Here is a 23245-nt window from a genome sequence, read left to right as displayed (position 1 = left end):
TTGTCTCAAGGAATATGGTGTTTACATACTATTTTGCAGATACTTGGAGGAGGAAATGGAAATAGATTAAAATAACATATGCACTGTGATTTATCAAGATTGCGTCTGTTTTTAATAAGTTTCCATCGAAGGGGCAAAGTTAAAGAAATCAACATTTATTGAAAAATGGAATCACTTTCAACATTCAAAACATATTATTACACAACGAAATATTCAAGCTCAATAATACCTACTTGTGTTAAATTCCGCCAAATCATAGATGGTTTGTCCTGACCGCGCGCTCAACAAACTCCTCACTGACGCCGTCGCCTACACGCGCAAACAATACACGTGTACCGTCGCCGAGCACACAAACATAGACTACCTGCAGTTGAAATTTGCATACTCGGCACGGCAGCCAATCAGAAGCCTGCTTCTTTCTTCCGGACTTTCGCAAGCGTTATAAAGTCGTGCAATTGCATGTCTTTTTCCAAAATAGATGCACAGAACCTCAGACCAGAAGAAAGATTCAAAAGAAGCTAACAACATATGTGACGCTAAAAAACGTAAATTTACATTAAACCGTGACTGTAAAGTGTACGTGAGACTTATGAAAGGGGCTTAGTGGCTCGTATGAAGCAATGCAAACGTTGCATTGTGCACCTCAATGACAATCGACTACTGCAGCAGATTCTACAGCCATGCACATTTACCGTAAATTAAGCAAGGTAGCATTTGTAGTAGGTGCATTCTTGATTTTAGAAAAAACTTTATACTTTGTTACAATGTTTTTTAATGTGATTAGTTTTCTCATTGTGCTTCAAGTTGAGAAAAATGGGTCAGGCAACTTTTCAGTTATCTGCCCTGTTGTTTGCTAACTTTTTGTCATGAATTTTAGACACTGTTTGTACTATAATTTGGGCAAGTTCGGCGGGCCGGATTAAAAAGCCTAACGGGCCGTATGTGGCCCGCGGGCCGTAGTTTGCCCATGCCTGCTCTAAGCAGTCATGGGCAAACTACGGCCCGCGGGCCACATTAGGCTACCACAAATGCTACCTTGCTCAATCTACAGTAAATATCTCCAGCTGAAGATTTTGCTCCAGTTGTCGTTGGTCATCATGGTACACAATGCAATGGTTGCGTTGTCTGCTACAAGCCACAAAGCGCCTTTCATAACTCTCAAGTACACTTTACAGTCACGGTATGATGTAAGTTTACATTTTGTAGTATCACAAATTTTGTTCACTTCTTTTGAATCTTTCTTCTGGGCTGAGTGAGGTTCTGTGCATCTATTATGGAAAATAATATGCAAACGCACTACCTTATAATGCTTGGGAAAGTCTGAAGGACGAAGCAGGCTACTGATTGGCTGCCGTGCCAAGTATGCAAATTTCAACTGCAGGTAGCCTCTGTCTGTGTGCTTAGCAATGATACACGTGTACTGTTTGCGCGTGAAGGCAAGGGCGTCCGTGGCGAGTTTGTAGAGTGCGCAGTCAGGACAATCCATCCATGATTTTGCAGAGTTTAACACCAAGAGATATTATTGAGCTTGAGTATTTCGTTGTGTAATATGTTTTGAATGTTGAAAGTGATTAAATTTTTCAATAAATGTTGATTTCTTTAACTTTGCACCTTCGATTGAAACTTTTTAAAAACAAACACAATCTTGATAAATCACAGTGCGTATGTTATTTTAATCTATTTCCATTTCCTCTTCCCAGTATCTGTGAAATAGTATGTAAATGACATATCTTGCATATTCCTTAGCATACATTTACACCTCCACGGCTCCATGCCCTTACAAACTGTCGTATTTTCCCTTATAAAATACAAAATAATTGTTCACCATATTTTTTTCTCAAACGTGTTTATTTATGTAGTTTAACATGTTATATCATACATGTTTTGTTATATCGTTCTGTACATATTCTTAATGAGTGATGAATTTGCAGGTGTTGCTTAATTACTACAGTGTTCTCTATTGTATGCTTTTGTATGATCGATATGTTTTCCAGACTTCTACGTTTTTGGCAGGGCTCTTTGTATCAAAATGCGTCTTTAAATCATAGAAACTGGAGGCAGCTACTTGCACTTATTTTTTGCAAGCAACACAATGCGAATATTCCACACCTCTCTTCGAAGCTTGTATCAATCCCTCATATCGTCCTGACTTTCGCTTTATTCACATGTGATCGGAATGATGCAATGGGAAATCCCCAGGCGGCACACGCATGCACACAGTAGCATCAAACCACTCGCTTCGTTTGCAACAAAAAAAAAAAAACAATACTGAGATAGAGGCTACTGCGGCGAACTCGTTTGACTTGATTGATTTGCCGTTTCAGGATAGTCGGTGCCTACCGGATGGTACCCATAATGGACAAATTTGCGTTTTTCCGTACAGATTTTCTTGTACGTCATACACGTCTTACAATGCATAATAAACGTACTTTGTACGGCAAAAACGTACAGGTTGACAGGTATGCTTGAGACAAATGTATTAACTGATAAGGGCTATTTTTCACATTTGAAAGACAGTTAATAAAATGGGTTGTAGTGTTCTTACTGTGCTACAAGGTTTGCACACACTACATTTAATGCGTTAGTATATCTGGGCCAAACACTCCCTCCAAATGCTACTGGCCTGGCCCCTCTGTGAAATTTTAGAACCCATTGTGGCCTGCGAGTCAAAAAGTTTGCCCACCCCTGGCTTAGATGTTGGGGTAATTCGAAACCATTAAAACTTCAATGCAAACAGAAGATCGAAAAAAAAATATTTGAACATCACATAATTAAATCCCAAAATGTTCAGTCCAAAATGTGTTTAACTAAAGTAAAAAAGTTTAACTAAAATTAAAGACTGCTATCTTAACCTTGCTAAATGCCATAGATGGGCTAAAATATGCCTCCTGTTATCTACTGGAAGAGGATTTCATCATTTTTCTGTTACTGTATGTCACCGACAATTGATAAAGATTCATAAATGTTCTGACCCGTTCGGTGAAATATGATAATATCCCATGCCACACCTCCTGATGTCTCACGTCACACTTTTTGTGGTTAGGAATTGACTGTTGTAATGGATAGTAGCAGTAACTGGAGAAGTGTTTGTTTTACCAAATGACTTTGTCCTGGACATCCCCTTCGGTAGTGCCATATGACCGCTCTCCATGGCTGGATGAAAACCTCCATGTAGTGTCATCCCTTGTCGTTCAAACAGTGACTGCAGCCAGACCCCGACAAAACATTGAAATGTGATACATTATGCGTTCATAACGAGGCGCTGATCTTTGAATAGGTGCACTCACACTGATCTCTGCTTGTGTTATTCTCCTGCTGGTGGGCCTTTGTTTAACGGTAGCAACTCGGTAATCTGCCTGCGGGGGATGGGAACACACCATGGACTCCTGGGATGCCAACATTTCGTCGAATCTCTCTGTTGAGAAGGCAAATGAGCCAGATTTGAGTAAAGTAACAAAAGCAATGGGACACACGAGAAGACAGCTGCTACATTATTTTTTTTAAACTGCTAAATACAAAAGATAATACAAATGACGATACAATAATCAGTGTTTACATTTGTAATGTGGTGATTTGCCACAAGGGTGGTACACTGGCTCTCTCGAGTGGTATATGAAAGAATGACTGAATGAAGTATTGAAACTGGAAAAGGTTACAGACGTTTTATTCAATTTTAAATACTATACAGTATATTTCTTAAGTACAGTTCAGTTGTAATCAACTACATGATAACATCATTATGAAGTAAATATGACCAATGTCCTGAGAAAAACGTGTATTTCCATTTTTGTAATTTTTGTACATTTCTATTTTAATGCTATATCCTAAAGTCAAACATCTAATTAGTGTAAAAAAATTGTTCAAACAAACAAAAATGGACACACACGTATTTCGCACGACAGCGGCAATGTTTTTCCGAGCCCTACAAAATGGCGAGAGCAGTGAGAAAACATCTGAATCTCTTGCCTCAGACTCACCTCCTCTTCTCCTCTGAGCAGAAGCTTTGTTGACAGATAAAGCATCAGCAGTGGAGAGAAAAATCACAAGAACAAGCCAAAAGAAGTAACTATTGTCAAAGTTAGGGGAAAAAAAGAAAGCAGAAAATAGGAGCATATGCAATGCTGTGTGACCATTTACACTGTATAACACATGTGATATCTACTTTAATGTCCATCTACTAGTTCACCCGTTGCTTTCCCTAGTAAGACAATTCAGTGTAATAAGAAAACAACTCAGACACTGGTGTCAAAGTCAAGGCCCAGCGGCCAAATCTGGCCCACCGGATGATTTTATTCGGTCTGCGAAAGCAAATTCAACTTGTGAAATTCCATGATGTTTGCTAAAGTCTGAACCAAAAATTCAAATTGTTTCATGTTAATAACCATAATAACAGTCATTATTTTTGACTTCAAAATTGAAAACTAGTAATTCATCAGTTTGTTTTGCAATCTATATGTAATATGTGGAGGGGATTAAACAACTTCCCCAAATTATAACGGCCCCGGAGAGGTAACCGTGACTACAATGTGGCCCGCGGCAAAAAATGAGTTTGACACCCTTGAACTAGGATATTCGAGTGAAAAGCCTGATGATGTGTTTTCCATAATTGCCGTGCATTACCGTCTGGACAAATAGCATAACAGTACATGGACCTCAAGAGACAAATGAAGCATATTGAACAAATGCTCAAATGGCTTGCCATCGATAGCAAACATGAAAAAAAAATGCCAGAACTCACCCAATTCCTCCAGCTCGGCCGTCATAGACTTGGAGCGCAGTGTGAGCGTGGTGCTGGGGGCTCTTTTGGGAGGCGGTGGTGCTGTGGAGTAAAGGCATGGCATTGAAGACCGTGCTGGAAAGTCTTTGGTTTTATGACTCAGTGCCCTCCCGGCCTCCCATAGACGGCCAGCCCATGTTGAAGTCGACTTTGTTTTGATAAAATTCCATTTGGACGAGGTGCTATGCTGGAAGCCCGACTTCATGCCAAGGCTTGATTAGTCAGGAGGTGTTCTTTCTCAGTCACTTCCACATGTAACATCACATCAAGGGGAAAATGTAGTCCATGGAAACTAATCCACATGTATCAATACAGCAGCACTAGCAGGTTCTCACTCACATGAGTTCTGATTTACGACTGTCTTTTGCGCTCTGATTACAGCTGCTGGTTTTCAACATTACAAAATTGCGAGCACCACGTGATGGTGAGTATAGTTTTGCTTTTTTGATTGTTGCTGTGCTGATGACCATTTTGTGCTTGGGAGCCTTTTACTGAGCAAGTTGCTTGTTCTGTAGCCACAAAGGGACATAAGTCTTCTTCCCAAGCCCGGATAAATACAGAGGGTTGTGTCAGGAAGGGCATCCGACGTAAAAGCTGGGCCAGCCCTGTTGCTGCCCTGTGCTGAAATGAGCCAAATGCATGGAAATACAAAGTTGAAAGGCGCTTTATCATATGGTTATGGCATGACTTAAGTGATTGACTTACTTCAAATCAACCCTTTGATCACTCAGACACTTCAACATTGCATTGTTGAATAGGCAATATGTCAGAACAATTTTTGTTTCTGGCATTCCAAAAACAGCAGACGAGTGGAAAGGATCTACTGTGCCTGTTGACTCTCATTTTAACAATTGCTGTCTATTTGTTTTGGTAACATAGCCATGTTTACGGTGCCAGTTTGCATTTGCCTTTCACACAGATCATTTCAAAACACAAAAAAAGCCACAGAAACGTGTCTCAAATTCGATCAAATACATTGTACATGCTAAATTTTGCATTTGTGTATTTGCATCAACTTCTCATATAGCAAGCTTCTCATATTGCAAGTAGAATCAACTGAGCAGCAACTCTGTCTGTTTGGCAGATAGGATGCTTGATGTGCCAGGTTAGACGATTAGTTTTCTGATCTACTCTTCTTTTCCTTTTGGCTTTTCCCTTCAAGGGGTCGCCACAGCAAATCAGTGTCCTCCATCTTTAGAGGTTTGATCCGCATGTTTGTTTTTGCCAAGCTTTTACATCGGATGCCCTTCCTGACACAACCCTCTGTATTTATCCGGGCTTGGGACCGGCACAAGAAGACTTATGTCCCTTTGTGGCAACAGAACAAGCAACTCGCTCGGTAAAAGGCTCTCAAACACAAAATGGTCATCGGCACAGCAACATTCAAAAAAGCAAAAGCTATGTGAGCTTGAAAAAAGGGCAGCTGGTATGGGAAATTAAATTTGCTCTTGTACTTGCAGGTGCAACCCTTGAGTGAGTCTGGCCCTTGGAGAACAAAACGACATCTGCGTTACCAGATGGGGAGAGGACAATGGTTGAACAGCTAAGGAGAATGATACCATCAGACATCACGCCTACACAAATTTGGGAGTTTTGTAATCCATCGCCCAACATGCAATGTTGCAGTGTCCCTGACTTCAAACTGTATATTCAATCACCTCAACTCTGCAAGATAGTTCCTAAATGCAGGAAGTTTACTAACGGGAGACCCGAGGGGGAAAAAAGTCAGGACAATAAGCCAGTGCCGTCCTTCAGTGAAAAAAAATACCATAAAAATCACAAAATCCAACCATCCTTCATTAAGTCCAATCATCGGTCCTGGTCTTCACCGATTCTGCATGTGTGTGGATCGTGCTGAAGCGGAGAGAGAGGAGCATTGCAAAGAAAAAAAAAATAGAGAAAGAGAAAGTGAGAGAGAGAGAACCTGTATCCATAATGGAATGCTTAATTCTAAACATGCGATGTAGTTGCCATGACAGCAATGGCAAAAAGAACCAATGATGCAGAGGTGCAGGAAGACTTTGTGTGTTTCTGTGCGCATTGTATTACTGTACAAGAAAGAGTGTGGAGGAAAGTCTCAAAATGTATCTGAGGAGCTTCCGGGAACATTGGTATTGTTGGCAATGAAGGAATTAGTGCCTTGCTCAACAGTCGTTGGGATTCAGATTTGTATCTCCCCAATCATATATTTTCAAGAGTTGCTCACATTTTTGTGTCTCCTCTCCTATATTTAGTGGGTCTTTACCTTTCTTGCGAACAACTTCCTCTGACTCTGGCTTGCGCGTGACCGACACCACCTTCATCAGCAGACGGTTGCCTCCTTGCCGGATTAATGATACTACTTGCTTGTGTCCGACCTTCACCACATTCACACCGTTCACCTAATGGGTGCCACACATGCCATGCCATCAATGCAGCCATTTTTAATTACAACACGTTTTTTACTCTGTGCCTTATCAGTGAGCTTTTTCCAAATATTACCTCAATAAGAAAGTCTCCTGTCCTCAGTCTGGCCCTCCAGGCAACACCTTCCACATCCACAGACTCCAGATACTGCAAAGCAGGGAATGCCGGGGTCGGAGTGAACTCTTCGATGGGCGTCTCGGCTAAGCAAACAGATAAAGGTTTTCGTGATCAAGGTGAGATTCAGATTTCAATTGATATCACTGCCACTTATGATATCATTACTACCGTATTAATAACATTATTTCATCAGATATAAAAAGGAACAGGATGTGGCATACCCCTTCTGAGATGTGCGCCAATTGTGCTACTTCCTGGGAATTGTTTATGGAAAAGCCTCCACATTCCCAGTAAACTCCATCCATCCATACCTTTTCTGTACCGCTTATTCCTCATTAGGGTCGCGGGGGCTGCTGGGGCCTACACCAGCCATCTTCGTGCACTAGGTGGGGGACACCCTGAATTGGTTCCCAGCCAATCGTAGGGCACACAGAGACAAACAACCATCCACGCTCACGCTCATACATATGGACAATTTGGAGTGTTCAATCATCCTGACATGCATGTTTTTGGAATGTGGGAGGAAACTGGAGGACCTGGGCAAAACCCACGCGGGCTCAGGGTGAACATGGAAACTTCACAAAGGGAGGCCGGACCGGGTCTTGACCTCACAACCTCTGCACTGTGAAGCCGGCGTGCTAACCACTCTACTACCGGGCCGCTCTCCCAGTCACTCCATATCTTGTAATTAAGAATAATAAATTTAGTATGAAATTAGCAAAATGGAATTGTCAGATTTACAGATACTCGGTTAGGGAATCCCTGTGTGGATATCGGTGGCAGGCCGTGAATGTCACTCCGAGGCCTTCAGTAGTGCTACGTCTGAATCACTCCACAGCTGCAAGTGTAGTGTGATTTACTACACGTCCATGAGGGGATGTCGTTGGCCAGGAAATAACTTGTGACTTGAAGAAACTTAAGAAATACTGCCATTAAACTGTTCAAATTTTTACTATGAACGTGTGGGTGGATTCATGATAACCACATACAATTGTAATATTATTTGCTCTTTTTGCTAGTTTAAGAGCTGTGCAGCTTTTCTCACAGATATCTATTTATTCTTAAAAAGTTGGTATTGAAAATGGCTTTAACAGTTTATCTGCAAACAAATCCACTTTGTCTCCCCCAGCCATTGTGGGTTGACAACACCGCTATTAAATCAACACAAAAATATATTTGCTTTTGCAGCTCACTACAGATACAGTGTGCTCGCTCTGGTAAATATGCACTTATCACTAGAGCAGGGGTCTGGAACCTTTTTGACTAAGAGAGCCATAAAAGTAAAATATTTCGAAATGTTTTTCAGTGTGAGCCATACGGGCGTGGGCGCACATACAAACGCGCACGCGTACATACAAACGCGCACGCATACATACAAGCGCGCGTGCACACACACACACACACACACACACGCACGAACGCACGCACGGCCAATTTTCAACACAATATCAGAATGTATTATTTAAAATAACTTTGTGATAGTACTTACCGTTAACATGAATGGTTTTCCGTTCCTCGTGATTGGTAAAAATCCAGGCAAACAATCGGAATGAAATTCACCTTGCCGTTCCAGAGGCGAAGTTACTGCTAGCTAGCCTGCACACGGCTCATAAGCTTCCGCACTTGTTCTCTGCAATATACTTCTCGCAGAAGTATGTTGATGCTAACGTTAACACGGGACTTGTTAAAATGTCACTGACAGTCGACTGTTTCATCGATGTTATTGTTTCATTGCAAATTAGAATCATAACCTTTTCTTTCCTCAAAGGTGAATGCTCAGGTGCATTCAAGCTGAAGTGCACTCGTTGGGCTCATTTAAAGGGGCGTTCACCTGTTTCAACATGACGGCCAGTATCATCCAATCAAAATGCCGCTTTTGGCCAACCTAGGTAAATGTCATCCAATCAAAATTGTGCTTTCCGCCAACTGCAGCCCTAACGGGAAATACACGTCGAAAAAACGAAAATATGTATGTAGTTTTAATCGGCGAGCCATATGCAATCATCAAAAGAGCCATATATGGCTCGCGAGCCATAGGTTCCTGACCGCTGCACTAGAGGCTAGTGACACTATGATTGGCTAGTGACTAGCCAATCATGTGACTAGCCAATCATAATTTGCGAAAACGCTGATTTTTCCACTGCCTTCCAACAGGCCTAGATTTGCCAACTCGAACTCTGATTGGTTAAAGCAACAGTTTCATCCACATTGATTTTTTTATGCTTCAGTGCCTGCAGAACCGATTGTGAAGGCTTCCAGGTAGATTTCTGCGTCCCATTAGTCTGTGATTCAGATATCTTTAGGCCAGCATCGAAGGCCTTGCAGACCCTGACATCCCATTACTGGTGGATACCAATAACAAACAGTAAGATAATGAGCGATTATTTTGGAATATTGTGAGATAATTACTCACTTCTTTGACGAGCACCTTTTACAAAATCCAACTTTTGAACAGTTCTCAATGTTAATTTTATAAAACAAACTTTCAGTCAATGAATGAGTAGATATTTCAATCAACCGAACCATTATTGCCTTGCATCTCGAAATATACGCTATCTATATAGTGAATGTGACTGTGTGTATGTTTCATTGGACAAAAAAGACAGCTCCACTGTTAGTGAGTGATAGAGAAGAAAAAGTAGACTCCTACGAAGGTACCTTAGGGTTGCCAAAGTAACCCACTTTACTCTGTGAGCCCCCCATCCCGCCAAGCACGATGGAGATGCGTAGGAGTATTTGAGGGAACAGGCCACATGTGTAAAAAGAATTAAACACACTGATGGATTGGGTGGAGAGGATCATGTACGCAAAGGTTGCCAACAAAGATGAAGAGAAGGAGCGAGTGAGAGAGGGAGCAGGAAAAAGTGCGAAGAGAGGTGTTGACTAAATGTGAGCGCCATGTGTGAGCAGCAGATGGGACAGCGAGTTGGCAGTTGACACACATTTACACTGTGAGTACACAAACGTGCTGACCAAAGCTGCTCCTGAATCATGATGCATTCGCAGTACAGTGCCCTTGTGGAGATTACACCTGTCTCACAGTTGAAACGTTCTGGGTTCAAGACTCGTCTGTGTGGATTTTGCATGTTAATTCCATGCTTCTTTTTTTTCCACCCAACCAAAATATGGACCACACAAGAAGGTGGAGCCTGAATTTAATGCCCCAGCCTCTGAACTCGGAGGCAAATGTGTTAAACACTGGGGCACAGGGTAAACCTTTTCCTTCTCCAGCAAATAACTCTAAAATCTACAACGGTAATAGTCATGCTCACCTTTTGCTCCACGCAGGACAAAACCAAAGCCCTCATTTTCTTTCTTCTGTAAGACCGCATCCTTCTCTTCTATGATGTAATCACTTGGAAGAAATGAGAAGAACAGATGAAAAAGAAAGTTTGACTCTGAAACTACCAGCGCGTACACACACACAAACGCACGGGCGCACACACACGGCTCAGTAGCATTTTAAGGGCAAATAAATTCTCCGCCACTGAAGTGACAGATGCTAACGGCAGGAAATCCATTGCCTTCTAAATCGCCTTGTTGACATTTCATGTCAACAAGGCGAGCAAACATCAAAAATTCAACAGTCCAAAATATTATTTGCAATAATATGCACTTGTCTAAACACGATATTCTGATGAATGCAGCATTTCCCTCTTGTGTTGAATGGAATTGGCATCGAAATGGCCATAGGCTCTAATTCTGAGTGTCACAAGATTAGAAAATAGGTCAGAACAGTTGAACAAAATGCTATTAAAACGCTTCTGACCTTATTTTACATGGGCAATTTCTCGTAGATTTTTTTTATAATGGAGGAAGAAGAAGAAAAAAGTCATTAAACCATAACATCCATGAACACTCGGTGTCAGACATTCCAGCAATGCAAACCCAACACACCTGCCTGGGTAAGGTTGCGGTCAATACAAACATCAAAGCAAAGATTTTAGTAGAAGCTTGCAAAAGGAGTCATTCGTCATTTTGTTTATTCTCTTGTTAGCTTAGCATCACATTACTCTGACTTACCAAGAGAACACAGAGCTGGTGCTGGTGCAAAGGGCTGATCGGAAACAAACCTTTCTGCAAGACGGAGGCCATCAGCGTTCTTTATTTAATACCATGTTCAAAATGACAGGGATTTGATCCTAGTTAATTTATTTAATGGGACTGAAGCAATAATTAATAAAATGAAGAGATTGGTCTTTATGTCGAATTAAAGACTTGATTAAATATGATGTAACGGGCATAATAGACAATCCACAATGGTTCAATTGAGGCGACTATGGATTCCTGCCTGCTGAAGGTGCTTTGAATCCAAAAGGCTTCTTTTGTTTGAAATTTAAAATGTGGGGACCTCCTACATATGTCTCTGGTGGGTTTGGAGTCTACTCCATCAAACGTCTGCAGTTGGCATTCCAGGGATCACATAACACTGATTCTGGCCTGCTTCCATTGGCCTGTGATATCTTGGACTCACGTTTGGGTTTCAAATGGGCTCAGCGAAAAAAAGGTAAACATTTCATTTTGATCTGGCGAAAGTTGAAACTAGCATGTTTTAGCATAAATGCGGTATATAAAGGACTGACCAGACATGTAGTTGTATATATACAGTGATTCCTTTGGCTATGAACATTTAGGTCGGATCACGCAGTATCAGGCTTTCCGCCCGTAGGTGATGGCCACGTTGACATGTGTATGATTGTCAACTGTCAAGTGTATGGTGCATTCTGATGGGAAATTCAAAAAATTCAGAAATCTGACGACACAAGTGACATTTAGAAACCCGAAAAGGCAGTTGTGTGGGAAAGTCATATTAAAGCTGCCACTCTGAAATCGCCACATACCGTATTTGCCTCCAAACAAAAAGGAATGAACAAAACAAATTTTGTATTATTGTCCGTTGAAGAGATGACAACTGGGACACATTCAGAATTAGCTTGACAAGCCATCAAATTATTTTAATGACTCTGCCTTTCAACACCACGACAATAGACCTGAATAAAACTTTAAGCTTTAATTTCGAGCATGTCACACAAAATGGCTGCCATTTCTCAGTGGTATACTTTTATGTCATATTCTGGTTAAAACCCTTGTCTCAATATTACTTTTATGTGGAGGTTGTTTGAATTGGCCATACTATGAATAATAATAATAAATAATAATCAATCATAACTAATAATAATCATAATAATAATCATAATAATAATAATTAATGATAATGAGAATAAGTCTTCGTTCTTTTTATTTCTTTTATTTTTTACTAGTTGCAAACGCGGGTTCTTTTTTATTTTAAATTAAATAGTTAAAATATTTCACATTAAAAGAAAAAAAGAAACAATGTTTGAAATGGTAACAGACCAAGAGTTCCCAAGAAGGTAAGATATTAAACCATTTTATGAATGGTCTCTTCATTTTTTTTTGACACGTGGTCTGATTCACTTCTGGTTATCAGTCTATTATCATCTCATCATCTCATGTATTTCGTTTTTCTACTTTCATTCCTTTCATCACTTTGCTGCTGTGAAATGTAAATTTCTCCACTGTGAGACTAATAAAGGCATATCCAATCCAATCCAATCCAATTAATAGAAATGTGTTATTGCTCTTATTTGAATATGCCCTGGCGATCAGTCCAGGCCAGGGCCTACCGAGCAAGCTTCACACCACAATGACTATGAAAAGGCGATGTACAGGGAGGTTTTGCACAAACAAAAAAAAAAAACAAACATACTACACTCAACATACGTAGCACTGGAAACAAGAGGGGGATAAAATTACATGATCTAAATTTTTGACATGTTTATGTTCTGTCAATTTGATGAGTGAGAACATTTCTACTTGGAAGTTGTGTTGTGAGTAGAAAACCAAAAAGACAAAGAGTGTTTTTTCCCCTCAAACAAGCCTATCATTTCCAAAATAAAAATCACTGACAAGGTTGCACTTACATCCTATTTTCATCTCAAGTAATGTATTTTACAAACTAAAGTTTTCTCCTCACAATGAGAAAACTTTTTTTCTATCATTTTTTACTTGAAAGCTAAGCTGCAACATACATTTAAGAAAATCAATGCTACACTTCATAGGATGTTGATTGTTTTAGTTCAGACCCACTGTGGTGGTTTCCGCACACATAAAAAAAATCTGTAAATAATTCAACTGTGCAATAAGAGCTTGTTTCCTTTAGATGGCAGTCAATTCCACAGGAGAATTTGCTGTCCACACTCCAGTGAGATGGACTTCTGCCTTCTGGGAATTTTGGAGATGACCAGCACAAGAGAGTAGGGACGTACCTGTATGAGGTGAAGTTATCATAGGAGCCCACAGTGTAGTGTCTGAACAGTCGTTTGGTGCGGTCCTCTCGAGTTTCTGCAAAACAAATCGACACTGATAAAACATGAGGATTTTCAGTTCCATAAAAGTCACAACATTCCCCTGGATTGCAGTTCAGCAAGCATTAAAGGGTGAAACTCAAGTGTGTCATTATCTTTTTCCTCTGCTTGCATAAGAAGCTAGGTCCAAGTGAAGAAGAAGCCCCAATGAAAATCAGCACCACCAGTACATTCAGTATTTAGAGCCTGTCCATCTTTTTTACACTTTTCATGACACTGTGAAATGTTAACAACCCTCATCCGGAAACGATCACCTAGATGGTTAAAAAGACGTTATGCTGCTGACGTGTTTGCTTTGATCCTCCATTATTCCCACCAAGGGTTACAAGAAGGTTGAGTGGTTAGCATGTCGACTACACAATGCAGAGGTACCAAAGGTGGCAATGAATACTTTTTTGAGGTTTGACTTATCACAATTAACCAATAGAGTTCAGCGTTTGCCTGAGAGCAAAAGAGAGAGGCAGTAAACATAGTGGTACTTCAAATGGCAGGTGCCATTTGATCCATGTTGTTCTATTAACCTCATTGCGTGTGTGTGTGTGCGTGTGTGTGTGTGTGTGTGTGTGTGTGTGTGTGTGTGTGTGTGTGTGTGTGTTGTGTGTGTGTGTGCGCGCGCGCGCAGGTGTCAGTGAGTGTCAGTGAGTGACAGTGACAGACTGTCAGTCTAACATACCGAATACAGTTATCATGTTGTACGCATATATGTGTGTGTGGATGTATGTGTGACTAAATATGAGCGTACTACACGACTAAACTCTCCATTTCTCGATCAAGCCTGAGACGTCATCCATCACCTCCTGGTGATCGTAGTGTAACATTTAGAACATTTTGTCTCACGTCGGCTGTCAATTCTATTTCCTGTTACACCCCTCAGAGAATATGTGGCATTTGAGGACGGATGGACTTTATAAAATAAAGATTACATGCTCACATACGCTATGCAGCATGCAGGATGGGACAGGAGTATGAATGGACTTGGGAAAATAGTGTCTACTTATAGAGGCATTGTGAATAAGGGAAAATAAATAATCAAATAGATTCTGATGCAGTACCGGACCGGTAACAAAGAATGTAAGGCATAAAAGTAGTTTTAAGTAAACAGAAAAGGGAAGCAAAAGAGGGTCAAGGTGAAGAAAGGAGGACAAAAAGGAAGGACACTGCAACGCCACTGTTGTTAATTTAATTACCTGGTGTTATGATAAATAGCAGTAACGTTTCTACATACATCAGCAACAACATGGCATTAAAATAACACTCAAAGGACACATACATAAAAAGTGGGTCTAATAAACGGGGGGAAGAAAAGAGGAAAAGAATGATGCCATATAGTAAAATAAGATATTACAAAGCAAGGAAGAAAAGCACGATCATCGTGTTCAGCATAGAATAGAAAGATACAAAATGTTGTCTGGAGGAAGGAGGGATGAAAGGAAGGAAGGAAGGAAGGAAGGAAGGAAGGAAGGAAGGAAGGAAGGAAGGAAGGAAGGAAGGAAGAAGGAAGGAAGGAAGGAAGGAAGGAAGGAAGGGAGGAATGCAGGAAAGTGAAAGGAAAGAAAGGTGGAAATAAGGAAGTCAACATAGGCGGTCCAGAAAAATAGTATTAAAGATAAAATCAAGCAAAAAAAAAGCTGTTCGAGTAGCTCAGTAAAATATGACACAGACAATCCAAACCTTGCCTTATGTCTGCTATTGTTGAGGTTCTACACCCTCGTACTCTTTTTTTGGAAAAGAGTCACTGCAAGACTGCTCAGGGGTCATGTACGTATTCTAGCGGCGAGCCACACTCATGACTGATCCTCTGCTGGACGTGCCATCATCTACGCTGTCCTTGTCTGAAGGGCACACGTGGCACACATGCACGGGGACAGTATCTGAACCCAGGAAATTAACCTACACTGTCTTGCTGTTGATAGATAAGAACTGGCGACAACCCCCCCCCCACACACACACACACGCATGCACATGCACACACACGCACACATGTATAGAGTAAGCCTCATTGACTTTGTAAATCGTTCCTGCACCCTGACTCATCTGATTTTCTCTGCCCATGCTCGGAATATTAACCTTGTAAACTAGGTGAATTGGGGCCTCAAGCAAGGGACAAACACAATGATAATGAGGCCCAATTTGCGAATTTTGTCTCCACTCTGACCCAAGTCAGGAAAGACCCGGTTATCAGATGGCTCGAAAAGATTATCGTGATTGTAATGTGGTGTGGGTATTAAGAGAAAATCTACCTTCTCAGTATGCTCAAAAAACTCTTCTGTATTCATATTCACAATTCTTTAGGCAAGTTACACACATACCAAGCAGTCATTAAATTAGTAAAAGATTATCCTGTGTGATATTTCTATGGTATATGGAGTGAAATACATCAATTTGCATTGTGATAGGTCTTGGTTTCTAAATTCAAGAAATACAATTTGCAGTCCACCCTGACAGCACTGGGTAGCTCCTTCAGCCAGAGACTATTACACCATATTGCAACAAGGAAAGGTACCGCCGCTCGTTCCTACCAACTGCTGTCAGGCTTTGCAACTCTCAATGATTACATGTGAAAAAAAATGGACACTTGTAAATATGGGTTGATGCAATATATCAAAATGCATTTCTTATTCTTGCTTATTTTGTTATGCTTAGAATATCTTGTTTTCCATCCTTTCACCCCCACCCCAACCCCATCCCTTTTCAATTGCTGCTGTGGACTGCAAATTTCCCCATTGTGGGACGAATAAAGGTTTTCTGATTCTGATTCTGATTCTATGTTCTATGACGGCTTCAAAGGGTCCTCCTCCTGTAGTCTCCGTGGACCACATAAATCATGGCAAATTAGGACAAGGTTAATGTGAATTTGGACACCAGTCGTGGCAGAACATCATTTGACCAAAAATGCTACATTTGGAGGACCCGATCTGTGAATTTTCAAGTAAACAAACAGCTCGCTGAGCTTCCTTGTGTTTTTTTAAATAATTTATGGCAGTCTGTGGCATTCATGTGGTTCAGTCTTGGTACTACAACAGAGATCTGGTTTGAAGAGGAGACTACTAATGGTCAAGCAAAGATATGGACGAGAGCAGAAAGAATGTTCGATTTTGGGGTTAATTTGAGTGTTCAATCATCAGGCCATGCATGTTTTAGGAATGTGGGAAGAAATCATAGTACCCAGAGAAATTCACACAAGCATGGGATAACACGAAAACTCCAGAGACAGAATTGAACCCTGAACCTCTGCACTTTGAGGCGTGCATGTTCCGTGGTGGCTTCCTATCAATGGACTTACCCCAGTAAAAATCATGCCATAATGGGCCAGCTTGCTCCGCCTTCACCACTGTCACCATCCCGTCGAGTCTCTTACAGACCAAAGGCAGCGCAGACACCATGACGGGACAGCAGTCCATTTTGTGTCCCGTCCACAGTTTAGATGTCGGGGTCGGTCCCCCTAGAGTCTAGGGGGAATGTTGGAGGGTTCGTCTAGGGCCAAGATGAACCCTCCAAGATTCCAGCCTTCCACACCCGCCTCATCCGCATTTTCCCTTCACGAACAGCCAAATGTGTGTCAGCCTCTTTCAGCCTCCAGCAAACAACTGCTTCACATCTCCACTCTCGCTATCCTTCTCCTTTTCTCTCTCTCTAGTTCACTTAGATTTGGGTGGGTTTGCTTGGAGCCTTTGGAGAGCTCCTAGTAACCACCCGAGTGTCGTCATGGACCGAAAATACCTCAGCTCTTGTCAAAGTGGAGGAAACATTTGAATAATTCAGTGCAAATGCACTCACAACGAGTTGTGTCAAAGCTCACCAAACGCTACCATGCTAGCTGACATACACCCAGTGAGCGAATCAATTATAAATGCTTCTTAATGCAAGAATAATGTTCACCTTCACCCTTACATAATGTTGAAGTCATATTTCATTCATTTCGGAAATTTGAGAGCAAGAAAAAATCTTTCAAATTTGAAAACATTTTCTTGTCTTTTATTAGCGCGCAACTTTTTAGTTATTAGTGCTAAACGACAGTAGCAAACTTAAAGGTGATATCAGCAGTGTTCTAACGCTTTTGTCATACATGTCAGTCAGACGTGACCACAGAATATAATCATTATAATAATAATACATTTCATTTATAAACGCCTTTCAAAACTCTCAAGGACACTTCACAGTCACATGATATTTTGTCCGCGGGTGAGCAGCGGCAGCCACATGCGCCAGCGTTCACTCAAACCATTTGTCAGCATTTTCTCCGTATTACATCTTATTAAAAGTAATGCCTAGATTATTATCTTAATATACTTTTTTCCTTTCATTCCCTCAGAGGACCGCATTGTTTCTGACTTTCTGGATGGTAGAAAATACCTTAGTAGAGGTCTGCTGCGCTCTTGTGGGTGCCGAGTTGACGTTAACCATCAAGCACTGTTAGTATGAAGTGCGAAATAATATATAAAGGACAGCAATGAAGGAAATCTACAGTGAACCGTGCCCTGGCACTCATAATCTGGAGTAAAACCAAGCAGACGCATGCGTTCCCCTGCATGCGACCTGCTATCCTCCAGTCAGGCTGCCTTGTCAAGTGCGATGTGGCTTCTCCTGTAAAGGAGCTGCTTGGATGTGATTCATTCCTGCTATTGTCTATTACAATTTGATCGCTCCTCTGCAAGGTGAGAGATGCTTTGCATTGCACCTGACTGACTTCTGATGAAAAGCATTCTGCATCCAACACGCAAGCACACACATTTAGACGTCCGCGCAAAAAAATCTTGGCACCCACTCATTAAGACATTGGAGTTCACCGCACGCACACGCAGGGCTTCCCTTGAGTTGCCAATTTGATTTTGCAGACTCAGCAGCTCCTCTTTAAAACCAGACACGTCTTCCAAATGGTGCTTTACAGTCGCCACCCGGCTTTCCTTTCTAATCATAAAATGGATGAGTCGGCTACAGTATCCGCTGACTGCACATCAACACGCTACACAAACAATCAGTGAATTATGCGCATGTTTCATCAATCCACGCCATCAGTTGAATGCTCATGAATGTGGTGCAATTGAGAATTAACATAAAATAGCATGTGGCTGATAACTCACAAGACAATGACATTTTCTGGCCTTCATTCTTATTCAAAATTTGAATTAGCAAGGGTGAATGTAGCAGGCGCGTTGCTGATGCAACAGCCAATAATAATAATAATAATAATAATAATAATAATAATAATAATAATAATAATAATAATAATGGCGGCCCGGTAGTCGAGTGGCTAGCACACCGGCTTCACAGTGCAGAGTTCGCGGGTTCGCGTCCCGGTCCGGCCTCCCTGTGTGGAGCTTGCATGCTCTCCCCGGACCCGTGTGGGTTTTCTCCGGGTCCTCCGGTTTCCTCCCACGCTCCAAAAACATGCATTGCAGGCAGATTGACCACTCCAAATTGTCCTTAGGTGTGAGTGTGAGAGTGACTGTTGTATGTCTTTGTGTGCCCTGCGATTGGCTGGCAACCAATTCGGGGTGTCCCCCGCCTCGTGCCCGAAGACAGCTGAGATAGGCTCCAGCAATCCCCGCGACCCTAATGAGGAATAGGCGGTACGGAAAATGAGATGAGATGACATACAGTAAAGTCTCGTTATATCGATATTCTCAGGAGTCCGAAAAAATATCGATATATCCGATCCTGCGCGCATGTAATTTTCTCCTTGCGTTCATAGAAATAGTATCGTAATACGCGGTACTATCGATATAACCGATATCGATATAACGAGACTTTACTGTAATAATAATAATAATAATAATAATAATAATAATAATAATAATAAGCCATCTCATATCACGTGAGGTCTCGCACTCAAGATCATTGCCAATCCATACCAATAAAGTATATCTACAAACATATATGTAATAATTACTGTATATTACCGTATTTTCTGGCATATAAGACGCACCCAAAAGCCTTGATTTTCTTCAAAAGATGACCCTGCGACTGATACGCAGGTGTGCCATATATGTGTATGTATTGGATTGGATTTGGATTTTACACAGCAGCAAATGTATATAAGTAATATTAAGCCACAACAGATCGAGCAACTACTGTCAGCAGTCCTTGAATACTTGTATATATTTATATAATTAGAAAACTGTTTTCATTTATTGAAGGTACGCCTTAAAGTCCAGTGTGCCTTATATATTGAAAGTTTGAAAATACACCATTCATTGGGGGTGCGCCTTATACGCCGGTGCGCCTTATACACCAGAAACCATTAGAGTTGACAATAGGAAGCAAAAAAGAAGTGTGGAGAGTCTCTGTTGTCAAGTTGCCCAAGATGAAAATACACCATTTTTTGGGGGTGCGCCTTATACGGCGGTGCGCCTTATACACCAGAAAATACAGTATGTTTTTCCATTAGAGTTGACAATAGGAAGCAAAAAAGAAGTGTGGAGAGTCTCTGTTGTCAAGTTGCCCAACCTCAACATCTTCAGCTCTACTACCTCAAGCTCTGATTCCTGTCTCTTCTTCATTGGCACTCTCTCCAGTCCAAACATCATGGCTGGTCTCACCACCGTTTTATACATTTTTCCTTTCATCCTAGCTGAAACCCATCTATCACACATCACGCCTGACATTTTTATCCAGCCGTTCCAGCCTGCCTGGACACGCTTCTTCACCTCTTTTCCACACTCTCCATTGCTTTGGACAGTTGACCCCAAGTACTTAAAATCCTCCACCTTCTTTATCTCTTCTCCCTGTAGCATCACTCTTGCACTTGGATCCCTCTCATTCACACACATATATTTCGTCTTGCTGCGACTGATCTTCATTCCTCACCTTTCCAGGGCATATCTCCACATCTCGAGTTTCTACGCCACCTGTTCCCCGTTCTCGCTACAGATCACAATGTCATCTGCAAACATCATGGTCCAAGGAGATTCTTGTCTAACATCGTCTGTCAGCCTGTCCATCACCATAGCAAATAAGAAGGGGCTCAGAGCTGACCCCTGGTGGAGTCCCACCCTCACCTTGAATTCCTCCGTCACACCGACAGCACCTCTCCCAACTGTCTTACAGTTATGATACATGTCTTGCACCGCTCTGACATACTTTTCCGTCACTCCAGACTTCCTCATGCAATACCTCAGCTCTTCTCTGGGCACCCTGTCATACGCTTTCTCCAGATCTACAAAGACGCAATGCAATTCCTTCTGACCGTCTGTGTACTTCTCTATCAGCATTCTTAAAGCAAACACTGCATCTGTCATACTCTTTTTTGGCATGAAGAGATGCTCACAAATGTTCACTCCTGCTCTTAGTCTAGCTTCAACTACTCTTTCCCATAGTTTCATTGTATGGCTCATCAACTTTATTTCTCTGTAGTTAGTACAACTCTGCACATCTCCCTTGTTCTTAAAAATGGGCACGAGTACACTTCATCTCCATTCTTCAGGCATCTGTTCACCATCCAAGATCTTGTTGAATAACCCAGTCACGAACACCACGCCACCTCTCCAAGACACTTCCATACCTCGATTGGTAAATCATCAGGCCCGAGTGCCTTTCCACGCTTCATCCTCTTCAGCGCCCTCCTCAACTCATTCTTGCTAATGTTTGCAACGTCTTGGTCCACAACAGTCACATCTTCTACTCGTTGTTCCTTCTCATTTTCCTTATTCATCACTTCTTCAAAGTACTCTTTCCATCTTGCCATCACACTACAGGCACCTGTTAATACATTGCCATCTCTATCCTTAATCATCCAAACCTGCTGCAGGTCCTTACCATCTTTGTCTCTCTGTCTCGCCAGCCTGTAAAGATCCAGTATCGCCTTCCTTGCTGTCCAGCCTAGCATACAAGTCATCATAGGCCTCTTGTTTGGCCTTTGCCACCTTTACTTTAACTGAGCGTTGCATCTCCTTGTACTGGTGTCTACTGTCGTCCGTCCTCTCAGTGTCCCACTTCATCTTTGCGTATACACTCCTGCACCTCCCCATCCCACCACCAAGTCTCCTTATCTACCTTTCTTCCACTCGATACACCAAGTACTTTCTGACCTGTCTCTCTGATTATGTTCGCTGTAGTCTGCCATTCTCCTGGAAGGACCTCTTGCCCACCCAGTGCTTGTATTACCTCCTTCCTAAATGTCATGCAACACTCTTCCTTTTTCAACTTCCAGTATTTTGTCCTCATTTCTGCCTTTTGTTTCTTCATCTTCCTCACTACCAGCATCATCCTACAGACCACCAACCTATGCTGTCTGGCTACACTCTCACCAACCACTACTTTGCAGTCACTGATTTCCTTCAGATGGCGCCGTTGACACAAAATGTAGTCTACCTGTGTACTTCTGCCTCCACTCTTACAGGTCACCCTATGTTCCAGTCTCTTCTGAAAGACACACAATAGCTATTTCCATTCTATTCGCAAGGTCAACCACCATCTGTCCTTCAGCATTCCTCATCTGGAGTCCAAACTCACCCTTCACCTCCTCATCATATTTGTTTCCTGCGCCAACATCCGTCCATTGCGCCCTCAATCCGTCCATTGAAGTCTCCACCAATTACAACTCTCTCACTTCTCGGGATGTTCTGTATAACTTCATCAAAGTCCAACCAAAATTTCTCCTTCTCCGCCAGCTCACATTCGACTTGTGGGGCATTACCCACAAACATTTAACATCACACCTTCAATGTCTAGCTTCAGACTCATCATTCTATCTGATACTCGTTTTACTTCTAAGACATTCCTAACAAACTGCTCTTTCAAGATAACCTCAACACCATTTTTCTTTCTGTCTTCACCATGATAGAACAACTTAAACCCCTACCTTCCTCTCCTCAGTATGTCAACTAGTTCTCTACCTTTACCTGTCATTGTTCCTACATTCAAAGTTCCTACTCTTAATTCTATACTCTTAGCGTTGCATTTCTCTCTTTTCCTCCGGCACACCTCCCTCGTCTCCTTCTACGAACAACAGTAGTCCATTTTCCACCGACACCCTGCTGGGCAACAGTACCAATGGTGGCCGTTGTTAACCCGGGCCTCGACCGATCCGGTATGGGATTCAGAGGTTTGATTCACATATTTGTTTTGGCAAAATGCTTTTACATCGGATGCCCTTCCTGACATAACCCTCTGTATTTATCCGGGCTTGGGAACGGCACAATAAGACAATAAGATATATATATATATATATATATATATATATATATATATATATATATATATATATATATATATATATATATATATATATATATATATATATATATATATATATATATATATATATATGCCAATAAATGCCAATGATGTTCTTCTTCCTAGCAATTCATTGACAACAAAACCTGAATATGTATTTTTTTGCTTTCATTGTTATTTGGACCTCACAATTCCTTTGACTAATGCCAAAATTCAATCTTAATTACCTCAATAACATGCTGCTTTTAGGGTGAAAACAAACTTGTCACTGATATTTGCAAACTAACTGTAAAATTATAGATATTCAGTAAGATTGAAACACGTGTCACAATGAATTGGTATCTCCACGAGTGAAGATACAATCACTGCCCTCACTGTGACTTTT

General features: G+C 41.4%; 2 protein-coding genes and 1 long non-coding RNA gene across 19 annotated transcripts in view; 2 read left to right on the top strand and 1 right to left on the bottom strand.

Annotated features, from left to right (window-relative positions):
- Positions 1-7016, top strand: part of rabl2 (RAB, member of RAS oncogene family-like 2) — a 39617-nt gene extending 32601 nt beyond the window's left edge. Inside the window, exons 8-9 of the mRNA XM_088996765.1 lie at positions 5159-5201; positions 6238-7016. Of these exons, the coding sequence (XP_088852891.1) occupies positions 5159-5201; positions 6238-6254 (60 nt within the window). The 3' untranslated portion in view covers positions 6255-7016. The remainder of the gene's footprint in view (positions 1-5158; positions 5202-6237) is intronic.
- The window catches only part of shank3a (SH3 and multiple ankyrin repeat domains 3a), a 235201-nt gene that overhangs the window by 16138 nt on the left and 195818 nt on the right, over positions 1-23245 (bottom strand). For 16 of the 17 annotated variants that reach the window (XM_088996754.1, XM_088996749.1, XM_088996750.1 and 13 more), the window contains 8 exons: positions 13588-13663; positions 10573-10655; positions 7259-7383; positions 7023-7158; positions 4739-4819; positions 3978-4001; positions 3288-3415; positions 3097-3202 (listed from right to left, as the gene is read on the bottom strand). In XM_088996754.1, the coding sequence (XP_088852880.1) occupies positions 3097-3202; positions 3288-3415; positions 3978-4001; positions 4739-4819; positions 7023-7158; positions 7259-7383; positions 10573-10655; positions 13588-13663 (759 nt within the window). The remainder of the gene's footprint in view (positions 1-3096; positions 3203-3287; positions 3416-3977; positions 4002-4738; positions 4820-7022; positions 7159-7258; positions 7384-10572; positions 10656-13587; positions 13664-23245) is intronic. The other variant, XM_088996748.1, reaches the window with a different exon arrangement.
- On the top strand, positions 7281-8255 carry LOC148898005 (uncharacterized). The gene is made up of 2 exons (XR_016115020.1): positions 7281-7416; positions 7494-8255. It is a non-coding gene; the product is annotated as an uncharacterized LOC148898005 (long non-coding RNA).

The sequence above is a fragment of the Hippocampus bargibanti genome, linkage group LG05 (assembly GCF_051943395.1).
Source record: "Hippocampus bargibanti isolate YZ-2025 linkage group LG05, ASM5194339v1, whole genome shotgun sequence".
In the NCBI taxonomy this organism is placed as follows: Eukaryota; Metazoa; Chordata; class Actinopteri; order Syngnathiformes; family Syngnathidae; genus Hippocampus; species Hippocampus bargibanti.
This window is presented reverse-complemented; position numbering and strand designations above follow the sequence as displayed.